Source organism: Staurois parvus, unplaced genomic scaffold (genome assembly GCF_062004578.1).
Source record: "Staurois parvus isolate SC_StPar_1 unplaced genomic scaffold, SC_StPar_1.0 ptg000146l, whole genome shotgun sequence".
Lineage (NCBI taxonomy): Eukaryota > Metazoa > Chordata > Amphibia > Anura > Ranidae > Staurois > Staurois parvus.
In genome coordinates, this window is record NW_028317942.1 from 744,399 (window position 1) to 761,559 (window position 17,161).

Below are 17,161 nucleotides of genomic sequence, written 5' to 3' on the forward strand. Positions count from 1 at the left end.
CACCAAAAGAAAGCTTTATTTCTGGGAAAAAAAACTATGTAAATTACATTTGGGTGCAGTGTTGCATGACTGCGCAATTGTCAGTTAAAATAATGCAGCGCCGTATCAAAAAAAATGGCCTGGTCAGGAAGGGGAGTAAATCCTCCAGAGAGCAAGTGGTTAAACCAATTCTATACCACACCCATGTTATTGTTCAAATGTTAATGTTTTTACATTTTTCATCTGGTTTGCAAAAGACGCAATCCTTTCTGAGCATGTGGTTGATGCATGATTTGTTGGTAAATACGCTGTTCTGTAAAGATGTGAACAAAATCAATGCTACAAATTATAGAGACTTGTGATATACAGTATGTAAAAAAGGAAAAATAGAGTTAATGCCCATTGTAGTTAGCCAGATGGCAGTTGGAAGGTTGTTGTTTTTCACAATAATTTCTATGTATTCCCAGATTTTAGAAATTCATTATCAAGTTGAAACATTATAATTCAACATGCTGTTAATTATGCAATATTAAAATGTTTAACTTTTAAATATAAAAATGTTAAACTAGCAGTTTAAGTTCTTGTAAAAAGTTTGCTTGCTCATTATTTCTTTTCCGAATATTATCTAATTGGGTACAACTATTCTAGTCCTTTACTTGTACATGTTTTTTATCGACTGCACAATTCCCTCTCCTAGTAATTGGTACTTAAAGATGGTAGAAACCATATCAATTGCACATAATTCCTAAATGGAAGTAGGTGCTAGTTTTACTATTTTTTTTTTGTCTGAGTAGCATGTGAGAGAATTGTTTTATAACTGATGTCTAAGCACATTTCATATCTCTTTTACTTGTCTGCTGCCCAGACTGAAAATAAACAAGTATTGGATTTGTTAAAACATGTTGACGGAGACAAGGTCCTCTTCCCCACATGCCTGGCCCAGTAAATGGGAGGGTCTGTGAGGGGGATACCTATCAGAATCTGGAATTCCCTTTAACATAAGGTGGCCTGAGCTATCTGGTCTTGCCCACAAGTAATTGTACATAGTGTCCCTAGATAATCATATCATCAAGTGAAGCAGCTCTATCCTTAATCATGCTGAATGATGCCCTGACCACTCAGCGATAGACAAGGGCCCATGCAGATGGTATAAACCAGCGGTCTCTAAACTTTCTAAACAAAGGGCCAGTTTACTGCTCTTCAATCTTTAGGGGGGCTGGACTGTGTCCAGCGAGAGTAGAAAAAGTCTGGGTGTCAGTGGCAGTAAAAAATACCTCATGACTGGTGGCAGTGGGAAGAATAGTGTCACACTATTTGTATCAGTGTGAGGAATAGTGCCCCATTATTAGTGTCAGTGGAAGGAGTAGTGCCCCATCATTGGTGTCAGTGGGAGTAATAGTGTCCCATCATTTGTATCAGCAGTAGGAATAGTGCCCCATCATTGGTGTCAGTGGGTGGAATAGTTCCCCATCATTGGTGCCAGTCGGAGGAATAGTGCCCCATTGTTGGCGTCAGTGGCATGAACTATGCCCCACTGTTGCTGACAGTGAGGGAATAATGCCCCAAGGGCTGGATAAAATGAAGCAAAGGGCCGCATTTTGGAGACCACTGGTCTAAACCATATAAGGCTGTTCCAGGTCAGTCTGCCACCACAAACCTCCACACACCTCCCTCTTGAATGCAAGCTCAGCTCATCACAATGAACACAATGTGGACTCAAAAATTTTGGACAGCTGCTCCAAAAATATCCTTTTTTTTTTTTAAATGCAAAGCAACATAATACAGCAACAAGACATTGTGGGGAATGAGAAAAGTCATCATGACTGTTCTTGATACACTTGCTGTGGTACACAACCCACTTCATGTGGGGATGTGCTGCAAACACGGGGAAGCTTTGCCTGTGTCAGCAACAAAAGTACACTGTGCACCCCAAAATAAAAAGGCGGTAGCAAAATAAAATTAAATAAAATATTCCTCCCCCCAAAAAAATTGAAACACTGGACTCCAAACACTTTTCGTTAACCTAGCAGAAAATAAAAAAAAAACTACAGTTGTTGTAAATACAAACAAAAAGGAAGTTCTGAAAAGGACTGTTGGGTCTCTGAATTGTGGATGTGGGGGGGGGAGAACACAAAAATAAAAAGCTCACCACACTGCAATTCACTGCAAGATAGTGCAATATAGCACAGGATAGCACTGTAAAACAACAAACTTTCTACTCCAAGACACCTGACAAATGGCCAAATCTTTTATAGAAAGGGGGCTGGCACATGAAGTCACCTTTTTTGGCCCTTCTAAGCAAGCTAAGTTGAAAGGCTAGGTAGTGCATTATTGTTACAACTTTGATTTTTATTGTTTTTTTAACTTTCCTAAAGCGTTCAGATTTGTTGTGGCTGCTACTTGAAATAAATCAGATTAGATGCTGCTTTAGCCAAGCTAAATGTTAAAGTTGAAAAAATCAATTACAGATGCAGAATGTAGGACATTACAATACGATGTTGCTAACATCATCTGTTAAAATCATACTGTTCTGTAACACCACATATAGCTTAAAGTCATCTCCTAGGCATTCAATTTAATGGATTGTTGTTTTTTTATCATGTCACCCTTGCAATCCTATTAAAAGAACTAAAATGGTCAAAATGTATAAATATTCTCTCACCATAGACTTCATTGAGATTTGCTGCTAAATTCAGGTTTCTCAAGTTTCAAACAGAATTCAATAAACCACCTGTAAATCAAACCTAGGCAAAGTTGCTTATCGGTATGGATAAACCAAAAATTGATGCTATTTCATTATGTTGCTGGTATATGAGAATTAAGATGTATGTCAAGCCAAAGCTGCTGAGATTTGGATAAAATAAGGAAAATTCAAATGCCTGTCAGGTTTTTTATAATCTGGGGATATTTACTCTCACTTCTAGTTCTGCTGACAATGTGTTTTCCTGACAAGAAGTGAGGGAAAATAACAGCCAAAAATTAAAACCTTACAGGGATTCTAACCTTCCCTACGTAGAGTGTTTGCATTTTTGGCTGTGTTGTTACCTTCACTTTTTGTGTATTAAAATACTGTCAGCAGGACAGGGAGTGAGAGTAAGAGTCCATTTGCACTAGTACGTCGTGTGCTGCGTGGCATCGTACATTGAATGAAAGGGCTGAAATGCATCATAATGCAATAGAAACTGGAGTAAACTGAATTTCTCATAATGGCCAGGACATTATGCTGCATGTGGTGCGCTGTACTGCACTTGTGTTTTGGAGGCACATTGTGTTACTATTCACAATAAATGACACCCAGCGCACCAACACAAGTAGCCTGCATTGCCATAATGGCCTGATGTGAATGGGCTCTTATCTCTCTAACAAAGTCTCAAAGATTTTGGCTTGACATACAGTTAGAGGGTTCTGTCTTAGTCCAGCGTATTCAGTGGTTTTATATATATATATAATAATTTGATGAACAGGATCTGCATAACATACTAGCAATAATAATAAGAAAACAGGAATAATAGTTGCCAAATTGTATTGGCACATGAACACTTCCTACAAAAAGTGACCATTGTTAAAGTATGTGTCAATCAAAAACATTTTTTCTAGTTTTTTAGACTGTAGAGGGATTGGAACTCCTATGTTTTTACTCCTGTTTGGCGCTCTATTAGGGAGATTTACCCTCAATTTCTGTCCTGTTCTACACTGATTTCAGTAAACATGAAATTTGCATCAGAGACACAAACACAATACAAATCTGACAGGAGTTTTAGTCTTACCCTACTCTACTTATGAAAAGCATTTTTTATTTCCATCTGTGTTGCTGTTGGAGAGTTCTCCTCACTTCCTGTCAGCTAAAAAGTTGTCAAGGGCACAGGAAGTGAACCACCCCTCCTTTCCACCTTGTCTAATCAGAAGACACTGTGCATTTATTGTAAAAATGCAAAACAATCTCTGAATGGCACCCATGCTGAGTGGGCAATCTCTTGTGTTCATTAAATAGTAGGGCAACTGCTCACACAGGACCCAGCAGCTAGTGAACATCGTTGTAATATTAGTGTCTACCACAGTGATTTCCAGCTTCTAGAGTTATTCCACATGTGTGATATATGCATTATTATTATTATTATACAGGACTTATATAGTGCCGACAGTTTGCTCAGCACTTTACATTACGAAGGGAAACCGTACAGTAACAATACAGTTCAATACAAGAGGGATTAGAGGGCCCTGCTCCTTGGAGCTTACAATCTAGGAGGGAGGGGATAGTGGTACAAGAGGTAATTAGCTGTGGGGGATGGAGAGGTTGGGGAGTAGAGGATTCCAGTAGTTAGCCGGGGTCGGGGTAGGCTTCCTTGAAGAGATGAGTTTTCAGAGTGCGCCTAAAAGTGAGCAGAGTAGGCAATAGCCTGATAGCTTGGGGTAGGGAGTTCCAGAGGAAGGGTGAAGCCCATGAGAAATCCTGGAGATGGGCATGGGAGGAGGAGACAAGGGAGCTAGAGAGTAGGAGGTCTTGCGAGGAGTGGAGAGTACGGTTTGGGTGGTATTTAGAGACAATGTCGGTGATGTAGTTAGGGGCAGTGTTTTGAACGGCTTTATACGTCAGTGTTAGTGTTTTGAATTTTATCCACTGGGCAATTGGAAGCCAGTGGAGGGATTGGCAGAGAGGGGTGGCAGATACAGAGTGGTTAGTAAGGTGAATAAGTCTGGCAGCAGCATTCATGATGGACTGGAGTGGGGATAGCCTGCGATGAGGTAGGCCAGTGAGGAGGGAGTTACAGTAGTCAAGGCGTGATATAATAAGGGAGTGGATGAGTTGCTTAGTAGTCTCCGAGGTTAGGAACGGTCGTATCTTGGATATGCATATTTACATTTGCTAAAAATATGAAAACATATCCATAAAATAAGTGAGCGTCTACCTGAATCAGAAATATCAATCATTATATGGACCAATACCTTAATCATAATATTGTTTATGTGATGACTACTGCTACGTGAAAAAAAAAATATATTATCAGTATTAGAAACTAATGCTGTATTTAAAGCACTAATGCTGCATTTAAATTTGGTTGAAAATCATTAAGCCAATAAATAAATACATAACTACTGTTGTAAAGCTCTAGCCCAAATAGTATGGATAGTGGAAACACTGATAGAGTAGAGTAGAGAGCTTATACTGTAAATTGGCCATACATACATAAAATGTATTCACATTGGATGCACTGGTGGACTATGTGGATGATAATAGATGATAATTGGAGTATTCTTAACTGCCAAAGGCAAACTGTTGATAACTACTGCTTGTGACTGACATGCTGTGCTTCAATTACCTCTAGTGGTTTTTCCAGTATTGCCAGCATTCATATCTATGACACTGATATGAATCTCACAAAATGTACCTCATGGAGAAATGTGAGATATGAGCTATATGTATTTATCCATTCTTAGCTGTCATTAGGGGAGTTTCTGCAATGATTGACACAGCTGCCCATTTGTGCCCTAACATGCATTAGAGAGTAAAATCTGAAGAAAAGAAAAAAAATATTAATGGATATTACTTTCCAAGTTTGCTTCAAACAGTTACAGCCTAAATGCATTTCCTTATAGTGGGGAAGGGGAAAGTCTGTCAGGCTTTTAATATTGTCTGTACCTTTGATGGGGTAACATGACATAAGAAAGTAAAAACCTCTGGGTTTTATTTCTGCCTCTGTCAGAGATGTTTTTTTTTTTTTTTCCTTGGCCTGATTACATAAAGAGTTATTGATTCTTAAGATCTCATTCTTAAAAGTGGAATTATTTAGAATCTATTTTCGTGAGGTTCCATTAGTACTATATGATTTGGTTGCTATGGGTTATTGTACTTAAGAATTCGCATTTAAGAATCTAGACCAGGGATGGGCAAACTTTTTGACTTGAGGGCCGCAATGGGTTCATATATTGGACCCGGGGGCCGGACCAAGAGTAGATGAATGATGTGTATGTGTCATCCATAGTAAGTATAGTAATATTCCCCCATAGTAAGCATAGTAATTCATCCCCCATATAGTAATTCATCCCCCATATAGTAATTCATCCCCCATATAGTAATTCATCCCCCATAGTAATTCATCCCCCATATAGTAATTCATCCCCCATATAGTAATTCATCCCCCATAGTAATTCATCCCCCAGATAGTAATTCATCCCCCATATAGTAATTCATCCCCCATAGTAATTCATCCCCCATATAGTAATTCATCCCCCATATAGTAATTCACCCCCCATAGTAATTCATCCCCCATATAGTAATTCATCCCCCATAGTAATTCGTCCCCCATATAGTAATTCATCCCCCATAGTAATTCATCCCCCATATAGTAATTCATCCCCCATATAGTAATTCATCCCCCATAGTAATTCATCCCCCATATAGTAATGCATCCCCCATATAGTAATTCATCCCCCATATAGTAATTCATCCCCCATAGTAATTCATCCCCCATATAGTAATTCATCCCCCATATAGTAATTCATCCCCCATAGTAATTCATCCCCCATATAGTAATTCATCCCCCATATAGTAATTCATCCCCCATAGTAATTCATCCCCCATATAGTAATTCATCCCCCATATAGTAATTAATCCCCTATATAGTAATTCATCCCCCATAGTAATTCATCCCCCATATAGTAATTCATCCCCCATATAGTAATTCATCCCCCATACAGTAATTCATCCCCCATATAGTAATTAATCCCCCATAGTAATTCATCCCCCATATAGTAATTCATCCCCCTTATAGTAATTCATCCCCCCTATAGTAATTCATCCCCCCTATAGTAATTCATTCCCCATATTAATTCATCCCCCATATTAATTCATCCCTCATATAGTATTTCATCCCCCACAGTACTATTCCCCCCCAAGTAGTAAGCCAAGTCCCCCCTGTGTCAATTCACTTACCTTTGCTCCGCGCGTTCCTCTCGCCGTGTTCCCGCGCCGTTCCGGTCTTCAGGGCGGACTGTGAGAGGAGCCTAGCTCCCCTCACGTTCCTCACGCTGCCCCGCCTACACACATTCTGACAGCCGATGTTTGCCACGCTCCGCGGGCCGGATTAAAAGGTCCGCCGGGCCGTATACGGCCCGCGGGCTGTAGTTTGCCCATTGCTAATCTAGACCGACCTCTTTATGATTAAGGTTTTCTGTTTCCCCTGGGTAGGAAGAGAGGGCAAACATATTTATGGGGACATACATCACCTAAATTCAAAAGTAGGCAAGGTACAACTCCTATTTTTTCTGCTGCCTGTGCATCCACTGGGTGTTCTCAAACCATTCTTTGTCTATTAATAAATGTTTGGACAGGAATTCCACTTAAAACAATTGATTAATGCTACTCAGCGATAGTGCCACTAACCCACAGACATATGTGTTGTGACATTTTGTAAGGTGAGGTGGATGAACGATATGTGTCACCTTGCATGTGTTCATATCTAGGAGACTAAGGAGGAGTCCAGTCTGGGTTTTCCAGGCCACTTTGGCAGGGTTAGTTCTGGACTGGATTTTGTGGTCCACTGATGACCACCAGCAGGTGGTAAAAATAAAGCAGTACTAGAGCAAGATGGGGCTCTTGGCCTGAGACTCAGGAAGCTATACCTGAGGAAGATGTGGATGAGAAAGTGTGCTTTGTACAAGAAAGGAAAAGGTTTGCACACCATTTTGGTTTTGTTGGTGACAGGGAGAAGCCCTTCACCAGTGAGATAGGAATCACTTCTGTTTAGTTAGTGCCTGGATGACAAGGATTTATTTTCTGTTCTGTTTTGTTTATTATGGATGCTACCTTTTAAATAAAACTTTCTACAAGTCAGATTTTTAAGAAAGACTAGCCATCTGGACTACCTTTTTCCCAGGGAAGGTGATCCCCCAACTAAGCTAACACCACAACGTATATAAATTAACAATGGCAAATAAAAAAAAAATAACATTTAGTGTAAAACAAATACATGAGTGTAATCAATAGACTTAAAACATGGTATTTTGTAGGGTAAAGTTAAATTAGTAACATAACTAACAATAATCTTCTTAGATTAAAAAAAACGACAGTCCACTATACAATGATCAGACATAACATTGTGATCACTGACAAGTAAAGTGAATAACATTGTTTATCTCATTACAAAGGCATCTGAAAGTGAGTTTCATATATTAGGCAGCAAGTGAACATGACCCTGAAGTTGATGTGTTGAAAGCAGAATAATGGGTACACATAAGGATTTAAGCAACTTTGATTAGTAACGAATTGTAATGTCTAGATGACTGGGTCAGAGTATCTCCAAAACTGCAACTCCTGTGGGATGTTCCTGGTCTGCAATGGTCAGGACTTACCAATAGGGTTTCAGGAAAGGAAAACAGATAACCAGAATCAGGATTATGGGCAACCAAGGCTCATTATTGCACATGGCAAATTAAGTCTGACCCATGCATTCTGATCCAATTTGAGCTACTATGACTCAAATAGCTGAAAAAGTTAATGTTGGTTCCAATAGCAAGGTGTCAGAACTCACAGGACATTACAGTTTGTTGCATATGGAGCTGTGGAGGTGTGTAGCTACAGACCAGTCAGGGTGCTCATGCTGACCTATGTCCACAGCAAAAAGTGCCTATATTGGGCACATGAGCACCAGAACTGGACCACATGAACAATGGAAGAAGGTGACCATGTCTGATGAATTTATGAATGGTTTGAGGAACCAACAAAGAGTTTCAGGTGTTGGCTTGGCCTCCAAATTTTACAGGAAAGGCTGATAACATTGTTTGAAGTACAATACACAGGACATTACAAAGACAAAACATTTGTGGTATGACTAACATGTTTTTCTGCATGTGCAGAAAATATACTTAAAATTAAAAAAAAAAATACCTGTTGAGCAGTACCTGTTTTATGGATAAACACCTTTTATTTTTTCTCCTAATTGAACATTTTTTACAGTATGGTTACCATAAAAATAAAACAATCGGCAGCAGAACATGCTGGGCACTTGTAGTGAATTGAACTTGGGGAACTAGTACATTTAATACATTTGGCTAATTACATGCGGTTAATTACTATTGGCAGCAGCTCCAGAGAACTGTACACACAGTCTGCAAACAATGGCTACAAATTAAGGCTGTCAATAAAAAGTACAGTTTTTCTTGGCATTAAAGCATCAGTCTGTCACAATGTTTATATTACATCTCAACCATATACAACTGAAAAATATATGGTTGTAGCCTGCCAAATAGAAGGAATCACATATACAGTAGCATACAGCTCTATACAGTGAAATGACACTCTGCTCAGGAGTAGTTAATAGTTACATGTTATAATATTATTTGTAAAGTGGTAATTATATCACTATGAAAAAAAAAACATACTCTCCTTGTTGTGGGCAATTCAGCCATATTATAGTGAACTGTTTGTGGGCAGTTGCCATTTAAGAAACTACAATTGGGGTTGGCAACCCTGCATTGTGGTGCCTGAATCCATCTCCATGGGAATATACAAAAACACTTCTGCATGCCAAGTGTTTAAATATGTCTAGCAAACTGTAGCAATCTGTAAGAAAAAAAGCAAATTTCTTGAATCATGCGCATTCAACCACCTTCGAATGTCTATGAGCTTTAGAAATAGGTTTATATTTGAAGAGAAACATAAAAATCACAGACGTAATTTGATAACAATGTAATTTTTATTCTGTTTAGATGTGTTTGACCAAGTGTGATACAGTGAGTGGACATCTCTTCTTGAGTCTTTTAAGATTTAATTTCAGAAATGCTTTTCTTTCATTATCAACTGCTTTAATGCCAAGAGGACTTCAGCTGCCACTACTAACATCACAGAGCTTCAGAAATCTTATAACCATTGAAAAGAGCAGTTTGCCTAGACAGTGAAAAACATTAAAGGCAAGGAAGTGTAACAACCCTGATGGCATTAGCTATGTTTACTGCAAAAAATAATTCATTAATTAGTTCCACATTTATTAGAATTCTAAAGCTCAGTCACAACAGAGAGCACTGCATTCTAAAGACCTAGCAGGTCATGATATCTTTAATTCATAAAGCCAATGTCGATCTCTTCCATTACTAAAATTAAAGACTGATAAGCTCCTTAGAAGACTAATATAACATTAATGAAAGAAAAGTCTGTTTTTACTGATGCAGAATAATCAGGCTGGAAGTGTCCCCCAAAGAAGTTGTTAAAGTAGGAGCTACATTTCTTTGTCCATCAAAACTGGCACACATGCACACAATTGTTTTACCTTTACTTAAAGTGAACCTATCAGCTATTTTGAAGTGACGCCACACTGAGTCACAAGTACGTTAACAATTATTATTATTTATGTAAATATAACTTTCATTTTTGAATAATAAAGTAATGAAAAATAATAAAGTATATCTAAAGCCAAAACTAGTAGTTCCATTTGTGAAATTTGAATTCCTGTCCTACAGGCACAACAGGAAGTGAGAAGAAATCTCAATAAAGAGTGGAATGCTCTTTTAGATAATTGTCATCAGAATGAGTGTTCCCATTGAAAGATTTCCCTTCTATTTCTATTGTGATGATTACTCAAAGATCTGTCTTTTTTTCACTTTGGGTCCCCAAGACAATAGGAACTAGGACAACCTGGACCCTCCTTAACAAGTGTAAAAACCTGACAGATTCCATAAGCGCCTGGTTTTGTCTTTCCAGTGCTTCCTCACCACTTGATTCAGCACCTGAAATCTGTAGGCAACTATCCATTTTTGTGAATTAGTAGTTTCACAGGATTAACCATGCTCTCCTACTTGACAGTACTCAGGGCTTTCTATCAGTCACTCAGGTAACAAATGATTTGCTGTAGAAGGGCAGATTTTCATCTAAATTCACACATACTAAATAATATTAGACTTTGAATTCTGTTTTTCTTTTTTATTAACCCATTGCCCTCCAGAGGATTTACCTTCCCTTCCTGACCAGGCCATTTTTTGTGATACGGTGCTGTGTTACTTTATAGCGCAAAAAATAAAAAACGCAGAGGTGATCAAATACCACCAAAAGAAAGCTCTATTTGTGGGGAAAAAGAACATAAATTTAGTTTGGGTACAGCATTGTGTGACTGTGCAATTGTCAGTTAAACAAAAAAAGACCAACAATTTTGAAAAAAAAGTCAATATTTTTGACTTTTGCTATAAAACATATTCAGTAAAAAAATTTAAAAAGTCAAAATTGGTCATACATTTAGGACAAAATGTATTCTGCTAAAAAAAAAATCCCAATACATATAAATCAATTTGTTTCCGTGAAAGTTATAGCATCTACAAATGGCAGTATATATACTGGATTTTTTTTTAATACTAGTAATGGCGGTGATCAGCCACTAATAGCGGTGCTTCAGCAGGCATTCTGACACTGGGGGGGAACTAACTGCCATTGACAACCCACTAACACTAATACAGTGATCAGTGCTAATAAAAAGCACCCACACTGTACTAATGACACTGGGCAGGAAGGGGTTACCATGTATTGCTGCATAGCAAAAACTGGCCTGGTCATGAGGGGGGTAAAGCTTCCGGAGTTCAAATGGTTATAGACAGGTGAACAGTAAGAGCTAGAACATGGATAGAAGAAATTTTAGATTTTCTAGAATTACACATTATAACACTAGAAAGAATTCATAGCTAGCTATGTAATTACTACTTGGACAATTGCCCACAACATCGGAAATATGGAATGATTGAACTACAGTCAGAAAAAAAAAATCATCAGTAAACTTACAAAATGTCAGGTAGGATATGTGCCCATGATATATTTTTTTTGTGAGTTGCAAACCTAAATTCAATGGGATTGATTTACTAACACTGGAGAGTGCAAAATCTGCAACTCTGCATAGAAACCAATCAACTTCCAGGATTTTTGTAAAAGCTTAATTGAACAAGCTGAAGTTAGAAGCTGACTGACTATAATGCAGAGTTGCACCAGATTTGGCACTTTCCAGTTTTAGTAAATCAACTCCAATGCATAGGCAAAACATTTTTGCTTTTGTTTTGGATAGAGTAGGGAAGGGTAAAAATCCATCCTAGTTTTTGTTTTTTTGGTTTTTTTTGTGTCTGTCGCAAGAAGAAGTTTGGAGACATTTTCCTTTACTTTCTGTCCTAATGACAAAGCAGGAAGTGAGAGGGCATCTCTTCAAACTAAGGGGAGTTCTCTTTTAGACAGTTGCCATCAGTCAACTGATGTACCCATTGAAAGTTTTACTCTCACCTCATCCCTGTTTTAGTGACAACTGTAAAATGATGTTGTCAGGGCTGGGCTCCTGCTACGTAATGAGCAGCTCTTTTCTTTCAGTGCTCAGAAGTTGCTCAGCTGTCAGTTAATTACCAGCCAGTCCAGCCTGCAGCCAGCCCTTTTTGCTATTTTAGCAGCTTACCTTATTTCCTCCTTGCCTTTGCGTGGTCTATGATCTCCAGTGTGTTCCTGTTTACAACTGGGTCAGGCTGAATTCTCCCAAAGCAGCAGGGCACCCAGGGAAAAATTAATTCATATGATTTCTGTTTCAACAGTTCTGGTGGCCCAGTTTCCATGCTGATGTAACTGCCTATGTAGCCTGCTTGTCCGGTGTTTGCTCAAAATAAAACATTCCAACACCTTCCAGTAGGCCTTCTACAACCCATACCCAGTGGAGAGAGGCCTTGGACCCACTTGTCTATTGGTTTTATTGTGAATTTACTGAACTCCCAGGGGAATACAGTTATCCTTCTGGTGGTTGACAGTTTTTTTGAAAATGTCAGTTGGCTACGTCCAAACAACTGGCATCAATATTCAGGAGGTCTTTCGGTTACATGGATTACCTAAAGTTATCATCTCGGACAGAGGTAAACAGTTTGTGTCCAGGTTTTGTTTAGCCTTTTGTGCACAGTTGGGAATTCAGCTTTCCTTTTCCTTGGCATATCACCCGCAACCCAATGGGGGTTACAGAATGGGCCAAGCAAGCCTTAAAACAGTCCCTATGTTCCTAATACATTCGTTCCACAGGGAATTCCTGCGTTAGAGGAACATCTTCAGACCACCATAACAACTGGTTGGACCTTTTACCTTGGGAGGAGTTTGCTCACAATAACGCCATAAATGCCACCTCCCAGTTATCTCCGTTTATGGTGAACTACGGGTTCCAGACAACCATATTTCCTAATATATTCGTTCCACAGGGAATTCCTGCATTAGAGCAACATCTTCAGGATCTCTGTTCTACTTGGGTGCAGATCAAAGAATCCTTGCAATGCTCCACAGAGAGGTGCAAACTCCATGCCGACTGCTGACGCCTACTTGCGCCCTCCTACCAAGATGGGGAGAGGGTCTGGCTGTCTTCCTATAACCTCCAACTCCATTTTCCCTCACTAAAACTAGTGCCTCAGTATATTAGGCCTTTCTGCGTACTCCATAGGGTTAACCCGGTGGCATACACATTAGATCTTCTTTCCAACATCCATATCTCCAATATATTCCATGTTTCCTTATTAAAACCTTAGGAGTGTAAATGCTATACCCATTCAGTACCACGCCCTTGCCCAGTTCAGGTTGGCAACCATGAGGAACATGAGATACAATCTTTCATTGACTCCTGTAGGTTTTGTGGATGCATACCATATCTAGTGGAGGGGTTTACGGTCCAGAGGAACACTCTTGGGTCTCATCCTTGGATGTGCATGCTGCTGCTGTCTTCCATGCTTTCAATATACATTTTCCCTCAAGCCTGGTGCCCTGAGGGGAAGAAGGTGTTAAAGAGGGTTACTGTGGCTGGCTACCCCTGACCCTGGCTCATTTTATTACCCAATCTGGCAGCCAATCCCTGGCTTCTGTTTTTTACTATGTTCCTAAACTGTGTTATTTTTGCTATTTCATTAAAAGTGTGATTTTACCTGCACTTTATGTCTGGTTCTGGTTCTTGACAGTTGTTTTTCAATCACTTTTTTTCTTAGGGACAGTGTTCCACAGGGCAAATAGGGCAAATGAATCTTCCCAATAGGGACACAGACAACAGTCCATTCCTTCAAACTGTACAAAATTAGAACACATTTGCTCTAACACTCTAAACATATTTCTTCACAATAGATGAGAGTGATTTAATCTAAGCAAGGGAATGGTATGCATAGAATAATCCCTGTAATGACTCTTGTACATGAGTCAGTTGAAACTGTACTGCAACCATACTTTCCCTGCCAAGGCAGCTCAGGTGCAGGGAATACTATTGTAAACATGAGTACAGTGTTTAAAAAAAAATTGAACATTTTCTACTTTTTGCAAACATTCATACTCTGTGCTCATGCTTATGATTACACTGCTGTCACTTAGGCTGTCTGGGCGGAGGATATGTGGCTGCTAGATGACGAATAAATATTAAAATATATTTACTGTCCAGTGTCTCCAAGATGTATGTTGCACTGGAATTAGTTTTTTTTCCAGAAAATTACCTCGATCAACTTACAGCAATATACTGTATGTATACTTTCAGAAAGACTGCACAGTAGGGTATGTAATTTGTCAGTGTAAACATGTGTGGATAAAAATGTTTTTTAAACGCTGTATTTAAAAAGAGATGACCTAAATAGTGCTCTTTTTAAAAGTGCAATATGATATGTTTAAGGTATTTTTTATTTTATAATGGCATAAACAGTTATACAACAATTAAGGATATACTGTATACACACATATGCACACTCACATACAAAACATAAACAGGTGATTCCCCATGCTTTTTCTATTGCAAGAATTGTGATTTCTTATTGAGTGGTTGAACTTGGGTGAGTTTGATATATTCTATTACAAGAATGACTGGAATGAAAAACCTAAACCAGCAATTCATACAACAGAGTAGTGACCAAGTCTACGATGAGCCAATTAGAGAGAAGAAATCTGGCTGGCTCATCTATGAACCCCAAATTGTTGTATATTTAGAAAGGCATGCTTTGGTCTGGTGAGCCCACCATTTTGACTGCTGCCAGTATAGCAGTATTGATCAGTGAGGATACAAACCAGCCATATATAGAGGTGAGCTGAGAGCCAAATAATTATATTAATATTCTGGTAAGAGGAAAGCCAGCTATGCCAATTGTAGCCTACATGGTGGTTGCACAGGTGCATCTTCTGCCAGATAAAGGAAGAGATAATGGCTTCTATCCTATGAAACAGCTTTTTAGAGAGAAAATGAGGTGGGATGGCCTTAAAAATGTAAATATTAAAAAAAAAATTGGGGAGACCATATGCTCCACTTTTAAATGAGGGGACTTGGAAAAGGTTGTTTACAAATGCAGTGGCCTTCTTCCCAACTTACCTTTAGGCCAGAAATCACGAACTACCTACATAATACTGATAAGAACAGTAAATGAGGTCTCACAACTGTCCTGGTAAAACAAAAAGCTTTGCCTGCTTTAGGTGAAATTTGCTCCTCCAGAGAGCCCAACTGTATACTCTTCACTGCAGATGATTGTCAGACATGACAAGCAAGGGGTTCCATAGCAATTGCAAAAAAAATGGTAACAGCCAAACATTACATCCTAATGTCTAGGTGCGCAAAGAACACAGATCCTTTATGTGCCATGCAATGATGTTGACCAAAGTAGGGTGCACTGGTAAGATTTACCTTCACTGTAGGAAGAACAATGAAGATCTTGTTATTTCTGTGCAGAACTGTCTCAGGGGAAAATATACTTACCTAATTGTCAGAGAAGAATATACATACCTCAATATCAGCTATCAGCTAAAGATAGGAGAAACATAGTGACACTATAGGGGCTGAGATAGCAGCATACGATTTGAGAACAATTTGGTAACAAATTCTGTGTAGTAATTTTCTGTGAAACAGATGTGAACTCATATTCTGTTATGTGTAACCTGTTACTTTCCTACACACAGGTGATCAAGATTTCTTTTGAAGTTTTTGAGCTAGAGAGAGGCTATGATACCCTAACTATAGGAGATGGTGGAAAAGTAGGTGACACAAGATCGGTTTTATATGTGTAAGTATAACATTTGTAAAGCCTCCTCACTATTTGTAGGTGCACTTCTCTAACCTTGCCTTTTAGATTCTGCCATGTAATTTGCATTAGGACATGCATTTATTCAAACCTCTCTGTTTCTTGTAATGTAAGTAGTAACTTCAACATAGAAGGACTTGCTAGAAAATTAGATCTCCCAAGGTGGGTCCTATCTTGAGAGAAAGCAAAGATGATTTAAAAAATAAAGCAATCAGATGTTCTAGAGCTTCTGCATTTGCAGGGATCCATTTTTTTTCAGGTCACTGAATAATATTCTAGTGAATGGCGAGATAGAACACAGTAGTAGCAAATCAAAATAGGAAATGGACCCAAGAGAGCCAGTGCTGAGATTTTGTTCTACTGTTTTATAGGTATGAGTACATTGCTGTGCCTATTATGAATTTAGATACATTCATTTTTACTAGTTATTGTTTAAAATCAAATAATTCCTTTTACAAACATTTGAAATGGAAACACAAAGTTATAGATAAGAACATTTAAGTCTTTAAATACACAGCTACTGTACATGTGTGTATTTCTTAGATGTATAGCTTAATAACAATTCTAATTTTTTTGTGCATTTTTTACAATTTGTTTTTAATTTTGTCAGCCTCACAGGTTCTAGTGTACCAGATCTCATTGTTAGTATGAGTAACCAAATGTGGCTGCATTTACAGTCAGATGACAGCATTGGATCTCCAGGATTTAAAGCACTTTATCAAGGTTTGTTGTATATTACCTATATAAAATAGTTCACAAATAATTGTTCTTTTATTTTTATGATGGTTATTAATGTATTATTTGCGGCACTGGTATTGTAGACACACATAATACAGTTGAAGAAAATATATATGCAGTATTACATTTTCTGGGAGTCTTTACAGTCTTTACTTGTTATTAAGGATATAAACTGATTCATGACAAGTATGCAGCCAGTAAAGTTAGTGTAAATCACAAACCTTGATCGATCAGCATGACCACTAGGCAACTAGTATTTTCAGATGGAAAGCTCAGTAATAACAGCCTACATATTTCTCTCAATACAAGGTTTCTTTAAAGTCCTTTAGATTTCATATACAGTTGAGGTGTACATGTTGGTGTACTCATTTTTTAAATATAGTTAGGTGTTCTCATTAATTTTATTTATTCAAAGCGGCACTGATGGTCT

General features: G+C 38.4%; 1 protein-coding gene across 1 annotated transcript in view; it reads left to right on the top strand.

Annotated features, from left to right (window-relative positions):
• The window catches only part of LOC149464866 (CUB and sushi domain-containing protein 1-like), a 1,089,704-nt gene that overhangs the window by 740,967 nt on the left and 331,576 nt on the right, over positions 1-17,161 (top strand). Inside the window, exons 13-14 of the mRNA XM_089673951.1 lie at positions 15,872-15,975; positions 16,604-16,716. Coding sequence (XP_089530077.1) covers positions 15,872-15,975; positions 16,604-16,716 — 217 coding nt within the window. The remainder of the gene's footprint in view (positions 1-15,871; positions 15,976-16,603; positions 16,717-17,161) is intronic.